Source organism: Rhinatrema bivittatum, chromosome 2 (assembly GCF_901001135.1).
Source record: "Rhinatrema bivittatum chromosome 2, aRhiBiv1.1, whole genome shotgun sequence".
Taxonomy (NCBI): domain Eukaryota; kingdom Metazoa; phylum Chordata; class Amphibia; order Gymnophiona; family Rhinatrematidae; genus Rhinatrema; species Rhinatrema bivittatum.
Window position 1 is genome coordinate 805,564,840 of NC_042616.1, and position 18,017 is coordinate 805,582,856.

The following is an 18,017-nucleotide window of genomic DNA, read 5'->3' on the forward strand; positions in this document are numbered from 1 at the left end:
CGACTTACGGAGTTGTGGAATCTGCAATGACATGCACCAAGAAATCTAGTCTGCATGCGTCTGCTCCTCCAATGAGGGAACAAACTTCTTGATGATTTTAACAAGAGTGCAATGTTAACATCCAGGAACAAACAGCATCAGTTTTATATGGTCCAGTATCTATACGAATGCCTGCAGTCGTTAAAGATGTTCCTGTGCTCAGAAACAGGTCAGCCAGTCACGCCTCAACCTTTTTATGATATGGAAGAGGGCTTGCGACATTTTCTAAGGGTAGTCTACCAGTTCTTTTGAAACCTCCTCCTGGACTTCCGTCACCACCATTGTTGCTCATTGGATTGCTTGGCTCCGTTCAAGCTCCATTAGAGAGGATATCCACAACAAGCTAGCAAATTTGCTGTGCTCGGGCGATAACCTGTTTGGCAACCGACTGAATGACAGTGTGTCCCAGTTTAAGGAACAAAACGTGGAGGTACGGTCTTTGTCATCAGTTTTGGACCCTCAATCTGCATCAAAAATTTTACCATCCATATCTCAAATCTTTATTATTATCAAAGGAAACAGTTTAAACAGTTGTAATCCTTCAGACCTCAGACATACTAACAGTTCCAACAGCCTCGTACACAGTCTGTCATCTGAACTGAGGGGATGCCAGAGGGATCGTAAACAACAGAAGCCATCTGTCAGCAGTCCAAGAGCCCCTTCAATCTTTTTAAGGATAACCAAGCCACAGCCTCACTTGCCAGTGGGAGGCAGGATGTTTCATTTCTCCTCGGAGTGGGGTCAGATCACCTCGGATCAGTAGGTACTAAAGATTGTGTGCAAGGGGTATCATCTGGATTTTACCATCATGCCCTTCCTTCCCCATCATGCTGGCCACTTGAAGGATGTTTCTCAACTGCCTCTATTGGAGCAGGAGATCCAAACCTTATTCAATCAGTAGGCCATCCGACCAGTTCTCAAACAACAAATAAGTACCAGCTATTACTCCCAGTATTTCCTTATTCCAAAAAGGTCAGGAGGACTTTGACCCATTCTGGACCTATGTTCTCTCAACAAGCACATTTGGAAGGAGAAGCTAAAGATGACTTCCCTCAAGTTGGTCTTTCCATTCATTCAGAGGAATGATTGGATGTGTTCAATGGATCTCAAGGATGCTTAAACACATTCCAATACACCCTTCCTGTTGGCAATTCCTAAGTTTCCAGGTGGCCTCGACTCATTATCAGTACAAGGTTTGGCTTTTCCTCAGTTCCGAGAGTTTTCACCAATGTTTGGTTGTGGCAGTGGCTCATTTAAGATAACAGAGAATCTGAATTTTTCCCTATTTGGATGACTGACTGATAGTTTCCCCCAACCAGTCTTCACTGCAAACACATCTGGAGGCTACCATCACGTGCCTGCAGTCTCTAAGTTTCCTCGTCAACTACAAGAAGTCTGTATTCAAACCGACCCAAATACTACAATTCATAGGAGCAAGGATAGACACGATCTGTTCTCGTGCCTTCCTTCCACAAGAGAGAATCTCGAAAGGATTTGTCATCTGTACAGAATTACTTTGCAGATTGGTGATCACAGTACATCAATTGCTTGTACTCTGGCATCGGCCATTCATGTAGTCTCCCACACCTGCCTACACATCAGATGTCTTCAATGGGATCTAAAGTCTCAATGGACCCAATACTGCCCACTCATGACAAAGAAGATAGCTTTGTTTGCAGATGGGGGGGCCATCATAAATTTTCACCCAGGGCGCCATTTGTCCTAAAGACAGCCCAACATGGAGGTAACCCACACAGAACAAGTTATAAATCTAAACACCTTGCTGAGCAAACTGAATGGACCTTTTGGTCTTTTGCTGTCTTTTTTTTACTATGTCACTGTGACTGCAAAGACGGCTGTAAAACTAAACATAAGAGAGCGCACCTTTTTAATAACTAGGATCTACCATAAAGAATCTTTTAAATGCTAGAAATATTTCTGCTGAATTGGATTAAAAGCCACACTATTTCATCTGGCTCTTTTTTGATTTTCTTCTAGATGGCCAGGTGGTTTCAGTCTCGGCAGCAAGTGTTCATTCCAGCTGACTTGGCCTTTAGTCATCAAAAAAATTGTTGCCAGCTCTATCAGTGCAGTGGGTGCTTGAGCAAACTCCTTCACTGTGGCCAAGGAGAGGCAATTTTAAATTGAATTTAGGACCCTCAATTGTGTTTAGTTCTTAACTTACATTTATATTGACCTATGTAGAAAATATTTTTGTTACTGGTAACCTGAGGGCAAAAATCAGATCACCAGGCAGCTTTGAAGTTGCAGGTACTTTTTGTACATACAGGCTTGCAAGCACGTTTTCAAAGAGACTCTCCGCACATTTTGTTCTTTACTTAATGTGTGTGTTGGCATTGCTCCAAGTTTTTGGTGGTTCTTTGACATTCTGTCACATGAACCCATGCACTCCACTCCTGGTTTTTTATTTCTTCAGGAAACTGGGTGTCAGATTTGGCCTCCAGTCCCTCACAGGAGTCTCTTTCTCTGAAGAAAAAATGTTTTTATCTTTTCATTTAGTATCCATATTTTTCCTTGCCATGTCAGAACAGGCCAGCAGCTTTAAGTGCACTCAAAAGACTCCCATCACTGACTATCATGAAATATATTTATATCTGCCTCGGGAAAGACCAGAACTTTAGCAGTGAATTCTGCTCTGGGATATTACAGTGTCTTTCTGTTTCAGAAGGACAGACCTTATCCCTTCCTTGCTGAAGAATGTTAGCCCAGCTCAAAAAGGTTGGCCTCAAAAGTCTCAACACATTGCCTAGGAAGCAGGCCACTTCCATGCTGGTAGCCAGGCCTTGCTGTAAGGTCCTAAAAGCTCTTCAGAGTCTCACTGAGGAAAGGCTTGAGAGTCTAAAATTCTTTATCTCTGTGCTTGAGCCTGAATAAGGGTTCCAAAAATTTGCCCCCAAAACGGAAGGTAGCAAGTGCTGAATCTTAAATGTGTCAATAAATCTCCTCAATACACAGCTTTGGGAGCCTGGTCATGATGGAGGCTCTAGGATCTAAGAATTCGTTTTACTTTTAGGTTCTATTTGGAGAGACTTCCGGAATAAGGCGAGCACCTGGGCCTGCTGGGCAATGGTTAGTTTATTTCATGAGATGTCAAGCAGTTTCTTGTCTTCGAATTTAAAGAGGAGGCTTTATTATGGTGTTTTTTGTTTTGTCTTATCTGCTTTTTAATATTATTGCAGTGTCAGTTTTACTGATGTATGTGTGTGTGTTTTTTTAAATGTATACACCTTTTTTGCACTCTATAAAAATGAATAAATAAAGGGGGTGCATGAGGATGTTCGCTTGACCTCCCATGCTGAGGCTGATGTGTCCCAGCCTCCCCAAGCTGTTTCCAAAGCCTTTATCATATGTCAAAAGAGCAGTCAGGGATGTACAGTCTTCTACAAGGTCTGTCATGCTGGTTTCTGTATTGTTCAGTATGAAGTTGGAAAGGAGATTTTGTTGATCTGTGTGCAACTATCACTGCTGAGGTTCAAGTATTGAGTGGGCCCAAGTGTTCTGGCGCTATTTAACTTGGCTCACCATATTGTTAAAATGGCCACTCCATACAGAGGCAGGGGGAAGCTGAACCAATTTCTCCACTGTCCTAGTAAGATAAAAAGAAAAAATTAGACTAGAGAAACATTTTTTAGTAACTTATTTAAAAAAAAACAACAAAACCCTCCAAAACAAATATAACCTTAATTATCATGTGTTATCATAATTATTACATAAACAAATAGCATATATACATGCAGAACAATGGTGCTAGATCTGATGCTTTTAATCATACACCACTGAGTGCAAAATTCAGATCTGTGTCCAAAGTGCAAAAAATTGATATTAAAATACTCATCATGTGCTTTCCTTGGACATATGGAGATTATACAGCTGACTGCATACTAGGGTATGCTATTCACATTAGCACTTGTTAAACATGGAAGTACCTTGATAAAAATGTAACATGCTTAGTCCATGAATGATTGTTTTGAAGTCTCCATCCTCTCCCTGAGGGAGCCGAAGTTATAATTGTTCCACCATTATTCTTCTGCTTACTATAGCTAAAATTCAATGTACAGCTGGTCTTCATCTTCGTTCTTTCTCAAATATCATCTTGGGTGATGGGGAAGGGTTGATGTTTCTTCAAATACAGGAATATTGGTTTCTCAAAATGGCTTATGCAGTTAGGTCCTTTATTGCACTTGTAAGGAACCCTTGGTTTTCTTACCAGAAGGAATGTACAAACATGCTGGGCAGGTTCAGAGAGATTTATTAAACAGTTGGTTGGATTTTGCTCCCCCATGGTGGAGACTAAGATGGTGTAGCCTTATCCTATTAGATCACCAGGCACCCTTGCAGGACATGGAATTCTAGTTGGATTTACTGAAGGCAGGAGCTCTGTCCTGTTGGTTAACCTTTCACTTATCCCAGAAGGACTGTCTGTGTTCCCTGTCAGCTTGTCAGTCTGATCTACTTGTAATTATTTTTGCTCTTATACTCCATGTCTAGGAGACTTCCATTTGAGACACTTGTGTGTGTGTGTGTGTGTGTGTGTGTGTGTGAACCGTCCAGAGGATTGGGGTGTCCCTGTGTAGGATTAAATCAAGGGAAGAGTCATAAGTCTTCCAGGGTTTAGACCTGTCTGTGCCATGATACAGAGATGTTTTAAGTTTTAGTTGTTTTTTCTTTCAGCAGCTATCTCTTCAATTTTTGAAGCAAGGAAGTTTCTTTTCCATCCTTCCTGTCTCGTTTATTTTCCCTAATTTTGAAGTAACTATTTTTTTCACCTGGAACCCAGCTACAATAAGTGCACTAACCACATCCTCTGGCAACAAATTCCAGAGCTTTATTGTGCGTTGAGTGAAAAAGAATTTTATCCGATTAGTCTTAAATGTGCTACTTGCTAACTTCATGGAGTGCCCCCTAGTCCTTCTATTATCTGAAAGTGTAAATAACCAATTCACATCTACTTGTTCAAGACCTCTCATGATCTTAAAGACCTCTATCATATCCCCCCTCAGCCGTCTCTTCTCCAAGCTGAACAGCCCTAACCTCTTCAGCCTTTCCTCATAGGGAAGCTGTTGCATCCCCTTTATCATTTTGGTTGCCCTTCTCTGTACTTTCTCCATCGCAACCATATCTTTTTTAAGATGTGGCGTATGAGACTGGAGGAGTGGATACTTTCATCAGAGGAGAAATGGACCCCTGTCCATTACCAGAGGGAAGGAAAAAGGTATTCAAGAACTGTTTGCTGCTGACTCAGGTGTGCTACACATGAGAGGAAAGTGCCCGTCTGATATTTCATAAGGGGTTCTAAAAGAAGACGACTTCAGTAAAGGTATGAGAACTGGGACTTAACTTTCTGATAAAATATTGGGACTTTATTCAAATCATTCTGTAGTGGGGAGACAATATGAATGATACATTTGGGAGTGTAAGGGAGATTGAACTGTCTTCAGTCTGAGTAACTGGAAAGAGAAGGATATCGCACGTTTAGGGAAAGTTGCTTCCATAGAGAATCTGAGACTTTACTCGGAGAGTGAGATCCCAAACTTATTAATCTTCTGCCTTTTGTTCATTGACTTTTTATTTAACTGCTGATCGGAATGCTGTAAATATGCTTCAGTCATCTAATCAACTATCCATAAAGAAGATGGAAACCACAGTGCTTCTCAGTGTGAATTTTGGATGCAAAAGACTATTAGTGCTGTTTACAGAGAAGGGAAAAGGGCTTGTACTGCGCTCAGTGCAAAAGGGCCTTGAAACTACATTTCCCCCCACAGGGAGCCCTGGAGCTCAGATGTAAATGCTATCTGTGGAGGAACTGGGAACAGATAGGGTCTAACTCTTTCTATGTGCCCCTGGGTGCAATCCTGCCCAGGCATTACACCCTGGTCTGCAAGGAAAGGCCAAAATTTAACTCTTCTAAAAGCCAAATGTTAGACAGTCTCTACTGAAAGGATCATATTTTCCCTTTAAAGGTGGAGATTTAACCTTCCTAGTGCTAGAGAAGGAATGTGGTATAGTATTCCTATGCTGTTATGTGATATATCCTATTGTGTGTGAAAATTGTGCTTAATACTATTGTATGGCGGTAACTTATACCATGAGTTGTTACGTGTATGTTTAGCTGTGCCTGTTTAAATGGAGGGGTTTTTTTTTTTTTGAGGGTGTGGAGGTAAAGTGTACACTTTTTATTCCATAATTGTTTAAAAGTATAACAAAAATAGAAAGGAGGGCCAGGAATAAGATCCAAAGAAGAAATAAGGAGGCAAATCTGATTATTTTCAACAATTTTATTTAATGTTCCTGCCTTAAATTTGAGAAGCAAGAGAAAAATTGCTGGGAATTGGGATGTGATAGAGGAAGGATCCCTGAAACATGAGGTGACTCAGTCATCCATTATACCGGAATTTCAATGATGGTCAGAACCTGTAGTCATTAGAACATAAGAACTTGCCATGCTGGGTCAGACCAAGGGTCCATCAAGCCTAGCAGCCTGTTTCCAACAGAGGCCAAACCAGGCCACAAGAACCTGGCAACTACCCAAACACTAAGAAGATCCCATGCTACTGATGCAGTTAATAGCAGTGGCTGTTTCCTAAATCAGCTTGTTTTATAGCAGTTAATGGACTTCTCCAGGAACTTATCCAAACCTTTTTTAAATCCAGTTACACTAACTGCACTAAACACATCCTATGGCAACAAATTCCAAAGATTAATTGTGTGTGGAGTGAGAGAATTTTCTCAAATTCCTTTCCAGCTCATTTATAAATATATTGAAAAGCACCGGTCCAAGTACAGATCCCTGAGGCACTCCACTGTTTACCCTTTTCCACTGAGAAAATTGACCTACCAGTTTGTAATCCACGAAAGGACATCTATTATCTCATGACTTTTTAGTTTTCTTAGAAGCCTCTCATGAGGGACTTTGTCAAATGCCTTCTGAAAATCCAAATATTGTACATCTTTATCTTTATCCACATGTTTACCCCTTCAAAAAAAAAAAAAAAATGAAGTCGTTTTGTGAGATGAGACTTCCCAAGTCAACCATGATGCTTACTTTCTTCCTGAAGTTCCTTTTTCTTGTTGACGTAGCATGGTCAAGATTGCAGGTAGAATGAGTGGGTTACTTCTGTGATTCTTGCCATTACATGAACAGGTGTTGTCTTTTTTTTTCTGTGTCTAGTTTTATCTGTGCTTGGTTGTTCGCAGGGCTGTGATCCCTTTGCCCAGACTCAACGCAGCAAACTCCAGCATCGTCGAGCACGAATCAACCAGCAGATTAACAAGGAGATGAGAATGCGAACGGGAGCCGAGAACCTCTTCCGGTAAGTGCTGGTGTTCTCCTTTGTCACAGTTTGCCACCTGGGGCCCGCATAACCTACTGACTTTTTTTCTTTTCTCGGGAACGCACAGATCAGAGCCTTCAGATTTCTTTTCTCACTAGTCTCTTGCTGTACTATGGCTTTAAAACAAATGTGATTAAATTTTCAAAGCATAGTGTTGAGACATTATATAGTTTCACCTATAAAGCTTCTGGGGAAAATAGCAACCCACAGACTTGTCACTCCCATGAATTTCACCACTGAAGTCGATGGCAAATTATTGAATGTTCAAGGCTTGCCATGGATTGCTAGTGAGCTTAAAGGATCAGCACTGTGCGTAGAACACACTTGTATTTCATGCATCCTTGCTGCTTAAACCCCTAGCCAGGTCTGACAATAATTTTTTATGTTTTTTTTCTTAAAGTAGGAGGGGATGCCATTTTTTTTGTTTGTTTTTTAATCTGCTTTTCTCCTTCCTCTTTCTCTTTGACAAGATAACCCCTTTTTTTTTTTTTTTTTTTTTAATGTATTTAATCCTGGTTGTATATATAGAGTTACACGTAGCAAACATATATAAGTAAACTAAATGACAGAAGACACTTGTGACTCACCACATCCATTCCTTTCAGTGAATCTTTTAATCATATTCTTTGTTTTCGACCTGTCTTTCCTCTTGCTTTTTGTACTTCCAGCTCAGTTGGAACCAGGCTGGGACATGGTGCTGTGAGCTTTTTCACAACATCCTGGGAATTTTGTTTTCCTCCCTATTTCAGTATTGGCCAAGATCAGTCCTCAGTAGCCACAAACAGATCTGGTTTTCAGGATCTCCAGAACGAATGCACATAAGAGTTTGCATGCAGTGCCTGTTGTGCATTATTCAACCCCAAGGTATCTTATTGTCCCCTGTCACCCACCTCTCCCCTCAGAATATAAAACTGGTCATTATATCTGGCCCAGTAAGGCTTATTGAGTAGTCTGCAGCATTTGTTCACCCTATGCTGCCTATATTATGTCTGTATCTGTCTGGAGCAAATAATTTAATGATTTATAAACTGTCCTTCCTGACTGGGTCACAACTAGGCCATGTACAGTTTAATAAAAACCAAACAAAAAACCCAAACATTAATTCCATGTAATGCACAAAACCATACATGACTGACACTGATTAGCACAGACAATTCTGTAAGTATTGTTCTGACGTTTACCGCTAGGCTATTCTTGCATGCCAGTGATTGAAAGAGGAAGATGGCCAGCTCTGTGACAGAATTAGGACATGCTTAGGACAGATAAATGAAGGACAGTGGCAGGAGCAGAGCTGAGGAGTTGGTAAAAGGCTGGGAGCCTGGTGTCATTTTAAGTTTGGGGAGCTTATCTCCAAAGCAGCTAGCTAGAGACCACATCTAGGCAGACTGCATGGGCCAGGAGTATCTGCCATCGTTAATGGTTATGTGTCTTATCACTTAACCACAACTAAATAGCGATGAGCTGAGATTCTCAGCAGTAGAAGGTGGAGTCAAATGGTTATTTCCTTATTCAGTTTCTACACTGTGCCCTATCTTGGGCACCCAAAGGGAGAAAACTCTACCAATTTGAATGGCCCACTCAGGCATTGTAACAATTTCTCTCTGACCCTTACCCCCCTGATATTCAGCAGCATACAGATCACACAGGGGTTACGTCAGTCCTTTATTTGGTGTAACCCAAAACTCTAGAGAGAACACTGTAGTATAATTATCTGATGGGTCCTGCGGTGTGACTCAGGAGTGGCACTGGACTCAGCTACAGGGTGAGAGCTCTGTTCTCCTTTCCTGATTGATCTTGGTATTGCTCTAGTACCATAGCATTTTATGAGTAGAAAATTCTTTACGTACTACCTTAAATGCTTTGGTCGTGAGCAGGCAATCCAGGGAACGTGGAGGGAACCATTGTGCTTGATGGATGTCATTGACATTCCTTTTTGTCTCTCCAGTATCTCTATGGAAGTGTTTTATTTACTTGTCACTAGTGTACATGTCTACAGGCATTTAAATAAAAGTCCTATAAAATATTTGAGACTATAGGATATGATGAGCTGTGTAAATCTAAATTTGTTAGAATTGTTGGCTAGAAAGCAAAATGGTGGCCTTGGAGAGATTGGGTGAAAAATAAACTAGGCAAAGTGAAAATCTGGGGTGAATCCATCTCTAAAGACTGGAAGCTTCCTTGCAGGAATTTCAGTATTATCACAGTATATGAGGGTGGGGCTTGCTATGTCTGTGAAGATCTCCTGCGCCTTAATAACAGCTTTGGCTTCATTTCAGACAGCACCTTGCTTACCTTCTTGCTGCCAGAGGTCACTGAGCTATGACAAGAAAAGCAAGTACAAAGCTTACTTTGCAACCACATGTAAAGCAAGTGGTTAAGAATTCCTTCAAGCTTCAGATGCTTTGAAGACTGCAGCCTTTTCTCAATAAACAAAATCTGGGACTGTCCTGTTATACAATAAGGACATTAAAAGCTCTATTTAAAACACTAAGATATTTAGACATTTAAAACACTGTGTTTTGTCTAATATATTTCTCTATTTAACTGTTTAAAAAGTTCTATTTATCTGTTTGTTAAAGTTCTTCGTTATATGTAATTGCCCCCAAGCAAGCTTTTCAACAGTTCTCTGTAAACCGATTTGATTTGCATACAATGTAAGAAGACCGGTATATAAAAAACATAAATAAATAAATTACAGTATATTCAGAACTCAGCCGCCCAAATGGTATCTGGTTTCTCTCTGCCGGTGCATTACCCCTATTCTTGTTTAATCATCATTGGCTACCAGTGATTTGGAGGGTGACATTCAAAACGATTTAGTTTTTAAGGGTGTCTGTGGGAATGCCCTGCCAGTTTAATGCAGCCCTTAAACTTAACATCCTACTCTATCTTTAAAGTCTGCCTCACGATATGGTTTAGATGTTCCATCCTTCAAAGTGGTACGGTTAGATGAAACACGGGAACTTGTGTTTTATGTTCAGGGACCTATGCACCATCTAAAGAATTAAAGAATGAGGTCTCATGAAATTTAGGAAAAAGAAGGCTCTTTTTATTCAAGCAGGCTTTTAATCTCTAAGGATAAATAATGTGGATAATAATGTGAAGACGGAGATGCAGCTGGAGATGGTAGCTAATAGGTGTACCAATTTTGATTACTGTGTATATTTGCTTTTATTGCTCTTTATGGATTGGTTAAGACATTGCGGTGCTTTTTATGCTATTTGTTTTATGCAAATGAGCATGGGTCAGAATACAGCAACTATCAATTGCAGGCTGTTGGTTTACTGTGAGTTAATGTGTGACTGTACTTTATCAATGTTGCCTTTTATGATTATCACCTTAATTTTAATTGCTTTATTGCTGAATTATGAATTTTACTTTGGAAACCACCTAGAAAAGTTGATAGGCTGTAAATAAAGTTTACATAACATTGGTTGGCCCTAGCCTGTAGTCTCTCCCTGCCTCCCCACCAAGCCTTGTAGAATGCCAACAAGTCCTCCGTGGACCACTGGCCTGCCTGTAGCCCTGGCTTCCACTCTGTCTCCTTTCTCCACACCTCCACGTCCTGCAGTATGAAGCAAATTCACCATCTCTACCCACATATCACCAGCTTTCCCTGTGTATCTAATTGGTTAAAATTATGGATTTATGGATTGGTTAAAAATATGGATTTACCCAAGGGAGTCTTGCCTAACAAATTGCTTCATTTTTTTTGAAGGGGTTAATAAACATGTGGATAAAGGTGAACCGGTAGATGTAGTGTATTTGGATTTTCAGAAGGCGTTTGACAAAGTCCCTCATGAGAGGCTTCTAAGAAAACTAAAAAGTCATGGGATAGGAGGCGATGTCCTTTCGTGGATTACAAACTGGTTAAAAGACAGGAAACAGAATAGGATTAAATGGTCAATTTTCTCAGTGGAAAAGGGTGGACAGTGGATCTGTGCTTGGACCGGTGCTTTTCAATATATATATATAAATGATCTGGAAAGGAATACGAAGAGTGAGGTTATCAAATTTGCGGATGATACAAAATTATTCAGAGTAGTTAAATCACAAGCAGACTGTGAAACATTACAGGAGGACCTTGCAAGACTGGAAGATTGGGCATCCAAATGGCAGATGGGATTTGATGTGGACAAGTGCAGAGTGTTGCGTATAGGGAAAGATAACCCTTGCGGTAGTTGCACAATTTTGGGTTCCATATTGGGTGCTACCACCCAGGAGAAGGATCTGGGCATCATAGTGGATAATACTTTAAAATAGTCGGCTCAGTGTGCTGCAGCAGTCAAAAAAGCAAATAGAATATTAGGAATTATTAGGCAGGGAATGGTCAATAGAACGGAAAATGTCATAATGCCTCTGTATCGCTCCATGGTGAAGACCGCACCTTGAATATTGTGTACAATTCTGGTTGCCGCATCTCAAAAAAGATATAGTTGCGATGGAGAAGGTACAGAGAAGGGCAACCAAAATGATAAAGGGGACGGAACATCTCCCCTATGAGGAAAGGCTGAAGAGGTTACGGCTGTTCAGCTTGGAGAAGAGACGGCTGAGGGGGGATATGATAGAAACATAGAAATGACGGCAGAAGAAGACCAAATGGCCCATCTAGTCTGCCCAGCAAGCTTCACACATATTTTCTCTCATACTTATCTGTTTCTCTTAGCTCTTGGTTCTATTTCCCTTCCACCCCCACCTTTAGAGGTCTTTAAGATCATGAGAGGTCTTGAATGAGTAAATGTGACTCGGTTATTTACACTTTCGAATAATAGAAGGACTAGGGGGCATTCCATGAAGTTAGCAAATAGCACATTTAAGACTAAGTGGAGAAAATTCTTTTTCACTCAATGCACAATAAAGCTCTGGAACTTGTTGCCAGGGGATGTGGTTAGTGCAGTTAGTGTAGCCGGGTTCAAAAAAGGTTTGGATAAGTTCTTGGAGGAGAAGTCCATTAATGGCTATTAATCAATTATACTTAGGGGTAGATTTTTTTTAAAAGTACGCTGGATTTTATAAGATACGCGCGTATCTTCTAAAATCCTGGATCGGAGCGCGCAAGGCTGCCGATTTTGGGCAGCCGGTGCGCGCCGAGCCGCGCAGCCTGTCACCATTCCCTCCGAGGCCGCTCCGAAATCAGAGCGGCCTCGGAGGGAACTTTTTCGTCCTCCCCTCACCTTCCCCTCCCTTCCCCTACCTAACCCCCCCCCCCCCACCTTTATCCACAGTTTTACGCCCCCAAAATGCCACGTCGTTCGGCCCCACCCCCGACACGCCCCTTCCGAAAACCCCGGGACCTACGCGCATCCCGGGGTTCTGCGCGCGCCGGCGGCCTATGGAAAATAGGCGCGCCGGCGCGCAAGGCCCTGCTCGCGTAAATCCGGGCGGATTTACGCGAGCAGGGCTTTGAAAATCCGCCTGTTAGGGAATAGCCACTGCTATTAATTGCATCAGTAGCATGGGTTCTTCTTAGTGTTTGGGTAATTGCCAGGTTCTTGTGGCCTGGTTTTGGCCTCTGTTGGAAACAGGATGCTGGGCTTGATGGACCCTTGGTCTGACCCAGCATAGCAATTTCTTATGTTCCTATGTTCTTATGTTCTATGATTTAAAATCTTACTAGTGTCTTTCAGTGACAAAGCAGCCAAGAGTCCTTCAGAAGGTACCTATAATATGTATTTTTTGCTATACTGTATGATGGTGCAGCTTTGCCAAGTTGGCTAAAAAGTTGAATTGTTGTGACCCTCTATAGCAGCGCTTCTCAACTGGTGTGTCGCCAAGCACCGGCAGATGTGTCGCCTGCTCCCGGTCTCTCCCGCTGCTCTTCCTTCCCTGCAGCAGTTGCCGCCGGGCTATCAACACTTTCAAGCCCAGTGGGAACGGCAGCGGTGCTAGAAGAAGCTGTGGCACCTGCGGCTGGCCTTTTCTTCTTCCCGCGCCTGCCCCCCCCCCCCTCGTGACCCAGAACAGGAAGTGATACGCGGTGCGCGGGAAGGAGAAAGAGCCGTGCTGCGTGGAAAAGTAGCAGCAGCGGCAGCAGCATCGGCCCCCGAGCAATCGAGACAGCAGCATGAGCCTCCCGCGGCCGATGGGATTCTTCTTTATTGGCCTGCAGGGGCTGGAAGAGGAGGCTGCTGGAGCTACCATTTGTGCTCGGGGGGAGGGAGGAAGTGAGTGAGAGAAAGAGAGAGAAGCAGCCAGCCAGCCTGTGTGTGATTGAGAGAAACTGGTCAGAGAATTGATGTGTGTGTATGTGTAAGAGACAATGAAAGTGCTCAGGGAGATGACTGATGTGTATGTGAGAGTGTGAGACATTAGTCAGGGAGGTGACTGATGTCTGTGTGTGTGAGAGAGAGAAAAAGCATGAAAGTGAGAAATCTGGGTATGTGAGAAAGCATGGGCATAAGCCTGGTGTTGTGGGGGGTGTGTGTGTGTGAAAGAAAGCATGGGAGTGAGAAGCCTGATTATGTGAGAGAGAGCATGGGAGTAGGGAGCCTGTGTGTGTGCATGCATGAGAGAGACTGGTTGGTAAGGTGACGGGGTGTGTGTGAGAGAAAGAGACTGGTGTGTGTGTATGTGAGAGAGAGAATGTGATTCAGGGAATGAGAAGCCTGTGCATGTGGAGAGCGAGCATGGAAATGAGAGAGACTGGTGTGTGTGTGAGACAGAGAAAGTGATTATGAGAGTGAGAAGCCCATATATGTAAGTAGAACACAGGAGTGGGAAGCCTGTGTGTGTGTGTATGGCATGAGAGAAACTGTTCAGGAAGGGTGACTGTGTATGTGTGTGTGTCAGACTGTTGGGAAGGTGATTGGTGTGTGAGAGACAGAAACTGGTCATGGGGGCATGACTGGTATGATGTGTGTGTGTGTGTGTGTGTGTGTGAGAGAGACATGGGCACTAAGGAAGAGGACCATGAGGACAGAGCTTAGCCTCTACTGCTGCTTCTGGTGTGTGCCATGGCCTGCATGGAAGAGGAGTAGGAGAGCTGCTGGAGGGGGTAAGTAAAGGTGGCTTTTTAAGTTTATTTTTCTTGATTGACTGCTATTTTAATTATTTAATATTATGTGATGTGTCTGCTTTTCTGAAATATTTTATTGGTGTTTGGAGAATGTTTAATAGTTTTTATGAGTTTTTAATTGTTGGATGTTATTCTGTTCATAGTTGTTGTGAAACATTTATTCTGCTTATTAGTATAGTTTTACAATTATTTCTGTGTGGGGATCTATAGCTGCTTGCTAGTTCTGTTTTCCTAATAAGAGGTGTATTGGTTTTTAGGGCCTGATTTAATATTTGTAGTGTTGCCTTTTCATAGATAGGGTTGCTCCTGTTTGAGTGTATTCCATAATACAGGTGTAACTGTGTGCGGATTAGTTTATGTGCATTACTACAGATCCTGGGAGTATGTTAGGTTGGTTCTGTGTCTGTTACTGAGATATTTTACTAGCATGTAAGTGTTTGTATCAGTCTTATTTGTTGTATTTTCTCAAGAGGACATGCATTGGTGATAAACTGCTGTCTTTTCTTAAGTAGGGCTATTGAGCCTGGAAGTAGAAGGAGTTTGAGTTGCTGTTACTGAGATGTCACCAGAACCAGAATATCTTTTTTAGTAGGGTGAGTTGTATGGGGAATAATTCTGCTTTACATCCATTATTGTGGGTCAGGGGGGTTCCCGTGGATGCAAACTGTACATTTACATCTAGCCCTGTGACGATCATGGGTCAGTGTGTCACGCATGTGAGAACCATCTGTCAGGTGTGCCCAGACAGAAAAAAGGTTGAGAACCACTGCTCTATAGTTACGAGGGTAATGCTAATATTTAAGAAGGTGTTTCCACTGAGGTCTATGGAAGGTGGTGGCAGAAAAAACTAAAACAAAATGGCTTATCCAGTCTACTCGGCAAGGTGTTTAAGGTTCCAACTGCTGCTCCGTGCAAGTTATCTCCCCCATGCCTTTATCGGAAGCACAATACGATGGTTTCCCCTTCACAACCCAGGAGGGTTCAGAGGCATTATACTGCTTCACCTGCCAGCTGCACAGAAGGAAAGACTCTGCTGTGGTTATCAGGGCAGGCTTTAGTACACTACATTTTTGTCTGTTTTTTTTTTTCCTGGATAACAGCCAACTATTGCGCTGTGAGGGGAGAACGGCAGGTGCCTCGGAGGTTAAATGACTTGTTCAGCGCACACTGCAGGAATATCCCAGAGGCCTGATAATGGGTCAAGGAATGTGTGTGTTTGCCCTGTAACCACCAGGCCTCTTACCTATTTCTAAGTCTTCAAGCCAGCAATGAAAGGTGTCCGTCCCTCCCTGTCTGTAACTCATTCTCCCTGTTTTTGGTGGCTCCTCTTTTTCTTTTTTTTTTGTACTTTTCTGTTGCTTGCTGATCTGATAACACATCAGTGTAATTCTGGCCTTCATTTAAAAAAAAACTCAAGGAAGGGCAGTGTGTGATATTCCATCTATTAGTTCATTATAAATCCTGGGAGAGAAGTGCTGCACTTGCTAGAGCTTGGCAGGCTCTGTCTTTTTTTTTTTTATTTTTTTTTTGTGTAAACAAATCTAGAGGGAAAGCAGCCAGTGAGGCTACCTACCACAGAGAAGCTGGAAAACAACACGGCAAAGAAACCTTTCTCCCTCTTAAGCTTGAACCTTGCTGAGCAAAACAGAATATATGGCACTAAAGCAGAATGTTAATTACTTTTGCTGGGGAGGATTCAGAGTGCCCTGGACACCTCCAAAGCAAGACAACTTGCTGACGCTGCTGTTTGAGCTGCTGACGCAGAGCTTCTGCTCGCTCTATTTAACAGGGTGGCGCTGGTGGGATGCTTTGTACAATGTACCCCCCCTTCCCATGAAGGCAAATTCCTTTACCACCAACTGCTGGTTGGAGAGAGAGATTGTTTTTCTGACCAGCATTCGACTTAATGCCACCTCAGTGCTCCACTTTGGAGCCCCTCAGTAAAGATGGGAACAGAATTGTAAAGAAACAAGGGACCGGAATCCATGCTGGCTGTGTCCCATTAAACCGTGTCTTTCTATATGTTCTGGGATTTTATTCTTTAGTGTGGTTTCTACAATTTTTCCCAACTCTGAACTTAGAGTTTCCCGGATCTCCCCTGGAGCCCATTTTAAATATTAGGGTTACGTTGGCCACTCTCTCTAGTTTTTCAGGTGTTTAGGACAAGTTACAAATTTGTTAGTAATAGGTCTGAAATTTCATTCGAGTTCTTTCAGAACCCTGGGGTGTTGATCTGGTCCAGGTGATTTGTTGCTTCCAGAAAGCGTTTGAGAAAGTAATTCATGAGACTCTTGAGGAAATTAAAAAGTCATGGGATGGGAAGCAATGTTCTATTGTGGATTCAGAATTGGTAAAGATAGAAAATAGGATAGGGCTAAATGGTCAATTTTTTTTTTTCGGTGGAGGAAGGTGAATAGTAGAATGCCCCAAGGATCTGTACTAGGACCACTGCATTTTAACATATAAAAATGACCTAGAGATGGAAACGAGCGAGGTGATCAAATTTGCTGTTGATACAACATTTTCAAAGTTATCAGATCACAAAGAGGATTGAGAGAAATTGCAAGAGGACACAAATGAGAAATGGCATTTAATGTGGACAAGTGCAAATTGATGCATTTAGGGAAAAGCAACCCTAATTATAGCTCCATAATGCAAGGTTTCATATTGGGAAAAGGACCTAAGTGTCATTGGGGATATTATGTTGAAATCCTTTACAGTGTGCAGCAGCCAAGAAAGCAAATAGAACGCTTGGAATTTATTAGGAAAGAAATGGAGATTAAAACATAGACTATCATAATGGTTCTTTATCGCCCCATGGTACAAGTACACCTTGAGTATTGTGTGTAGTTCTGGTCATCGCATCTCAAAAAAGATATATAGTGGAACTAGAAAAGGTACAAAGAAGGGCAACCCAAATGATTAAAGGGATGGAACTATTCCCCTATGAGGGAAGGCTAAAGAGGTTAGGGGCCCTTCAGCTTGGAGAAGACGGCTGAGATGAGATGGGGTCGAGGTCTATAAAATTGAGTGTGTAGAATAGGTAAATGTGAATTGGTTGTTTACGCTCTCAAAAAGTACAAAGATTAGGGGGACAATGCAGTAGGTAATACATTTAAGACACATGAGTAAAAAAAAATATTTTCTCCTAATGCATAATTAAGCTCTGGAATTTATTGCTGGAGGATGTGGTAAAAGCTGTTAGTGGAGCTGGGCTTAAAGTTTGGACAAGTTCCTGGAGGAAAAGTCCATAAACCATTAAGATGAACTTACATAGAAATATAGAAATGATGGCAGAAAAGGACCAAATGTCCAGCCAGTCTGCCCAGCAACTATATGGTAGTAATTGCTGCGCCATATAGGTTACCCCCATGCTTCAGTTTCCCAGACTGTAAAAGTCAGGACCCTCATTGGTTGCTGTCTGAATCCAATTCCCTGTTATGCCTTGCTGTTGAAGCAGAGAGCAGTGATGGAGCTGCATCAAGAGTATGAAGGCTTATTGGTTAAGGGTAGTAACAGCTGCACCAGCAAGTTACCCCATGCCCTCTTTTCTTCTTTTTCATCCTCTAACCTTTAGGGATTCACAGTGTTTATTCCATGCCCCTTTGAGT

At 42.1% G+C, this 18,017-nt stretch overlaps 1 protein-coding gene across 2 annotated transcripts in view; it reads left to right on the plus strand.

Moving 5' to 3' along the window:
• RHPN1 (rhophilin Rho GTPase binding protein 1) overlaps positions 1 to 18,017 on the plus strand; it is a 186,200-nt gene that overhangs the window by 48,640 nt on the left and 119,543 nt on the right. Inside the window, exon 2 of one of the 2 annotated variants that reach the window (XM_029592174.1) lies at positions 7,255 to 7,370. The exons of the other annotated variant lie outside the window; for it this stretch is intronic. Coding sequence (XP_029448034.1) covers positions 7,255 to 7,370 — 116 coding nt within the window. The remainder of the gene's footprint in view (positions 1 to 7,254; positions 7,371 to 18,017) is intronic. 2 annotated transcript variants of the gene reach the window in all.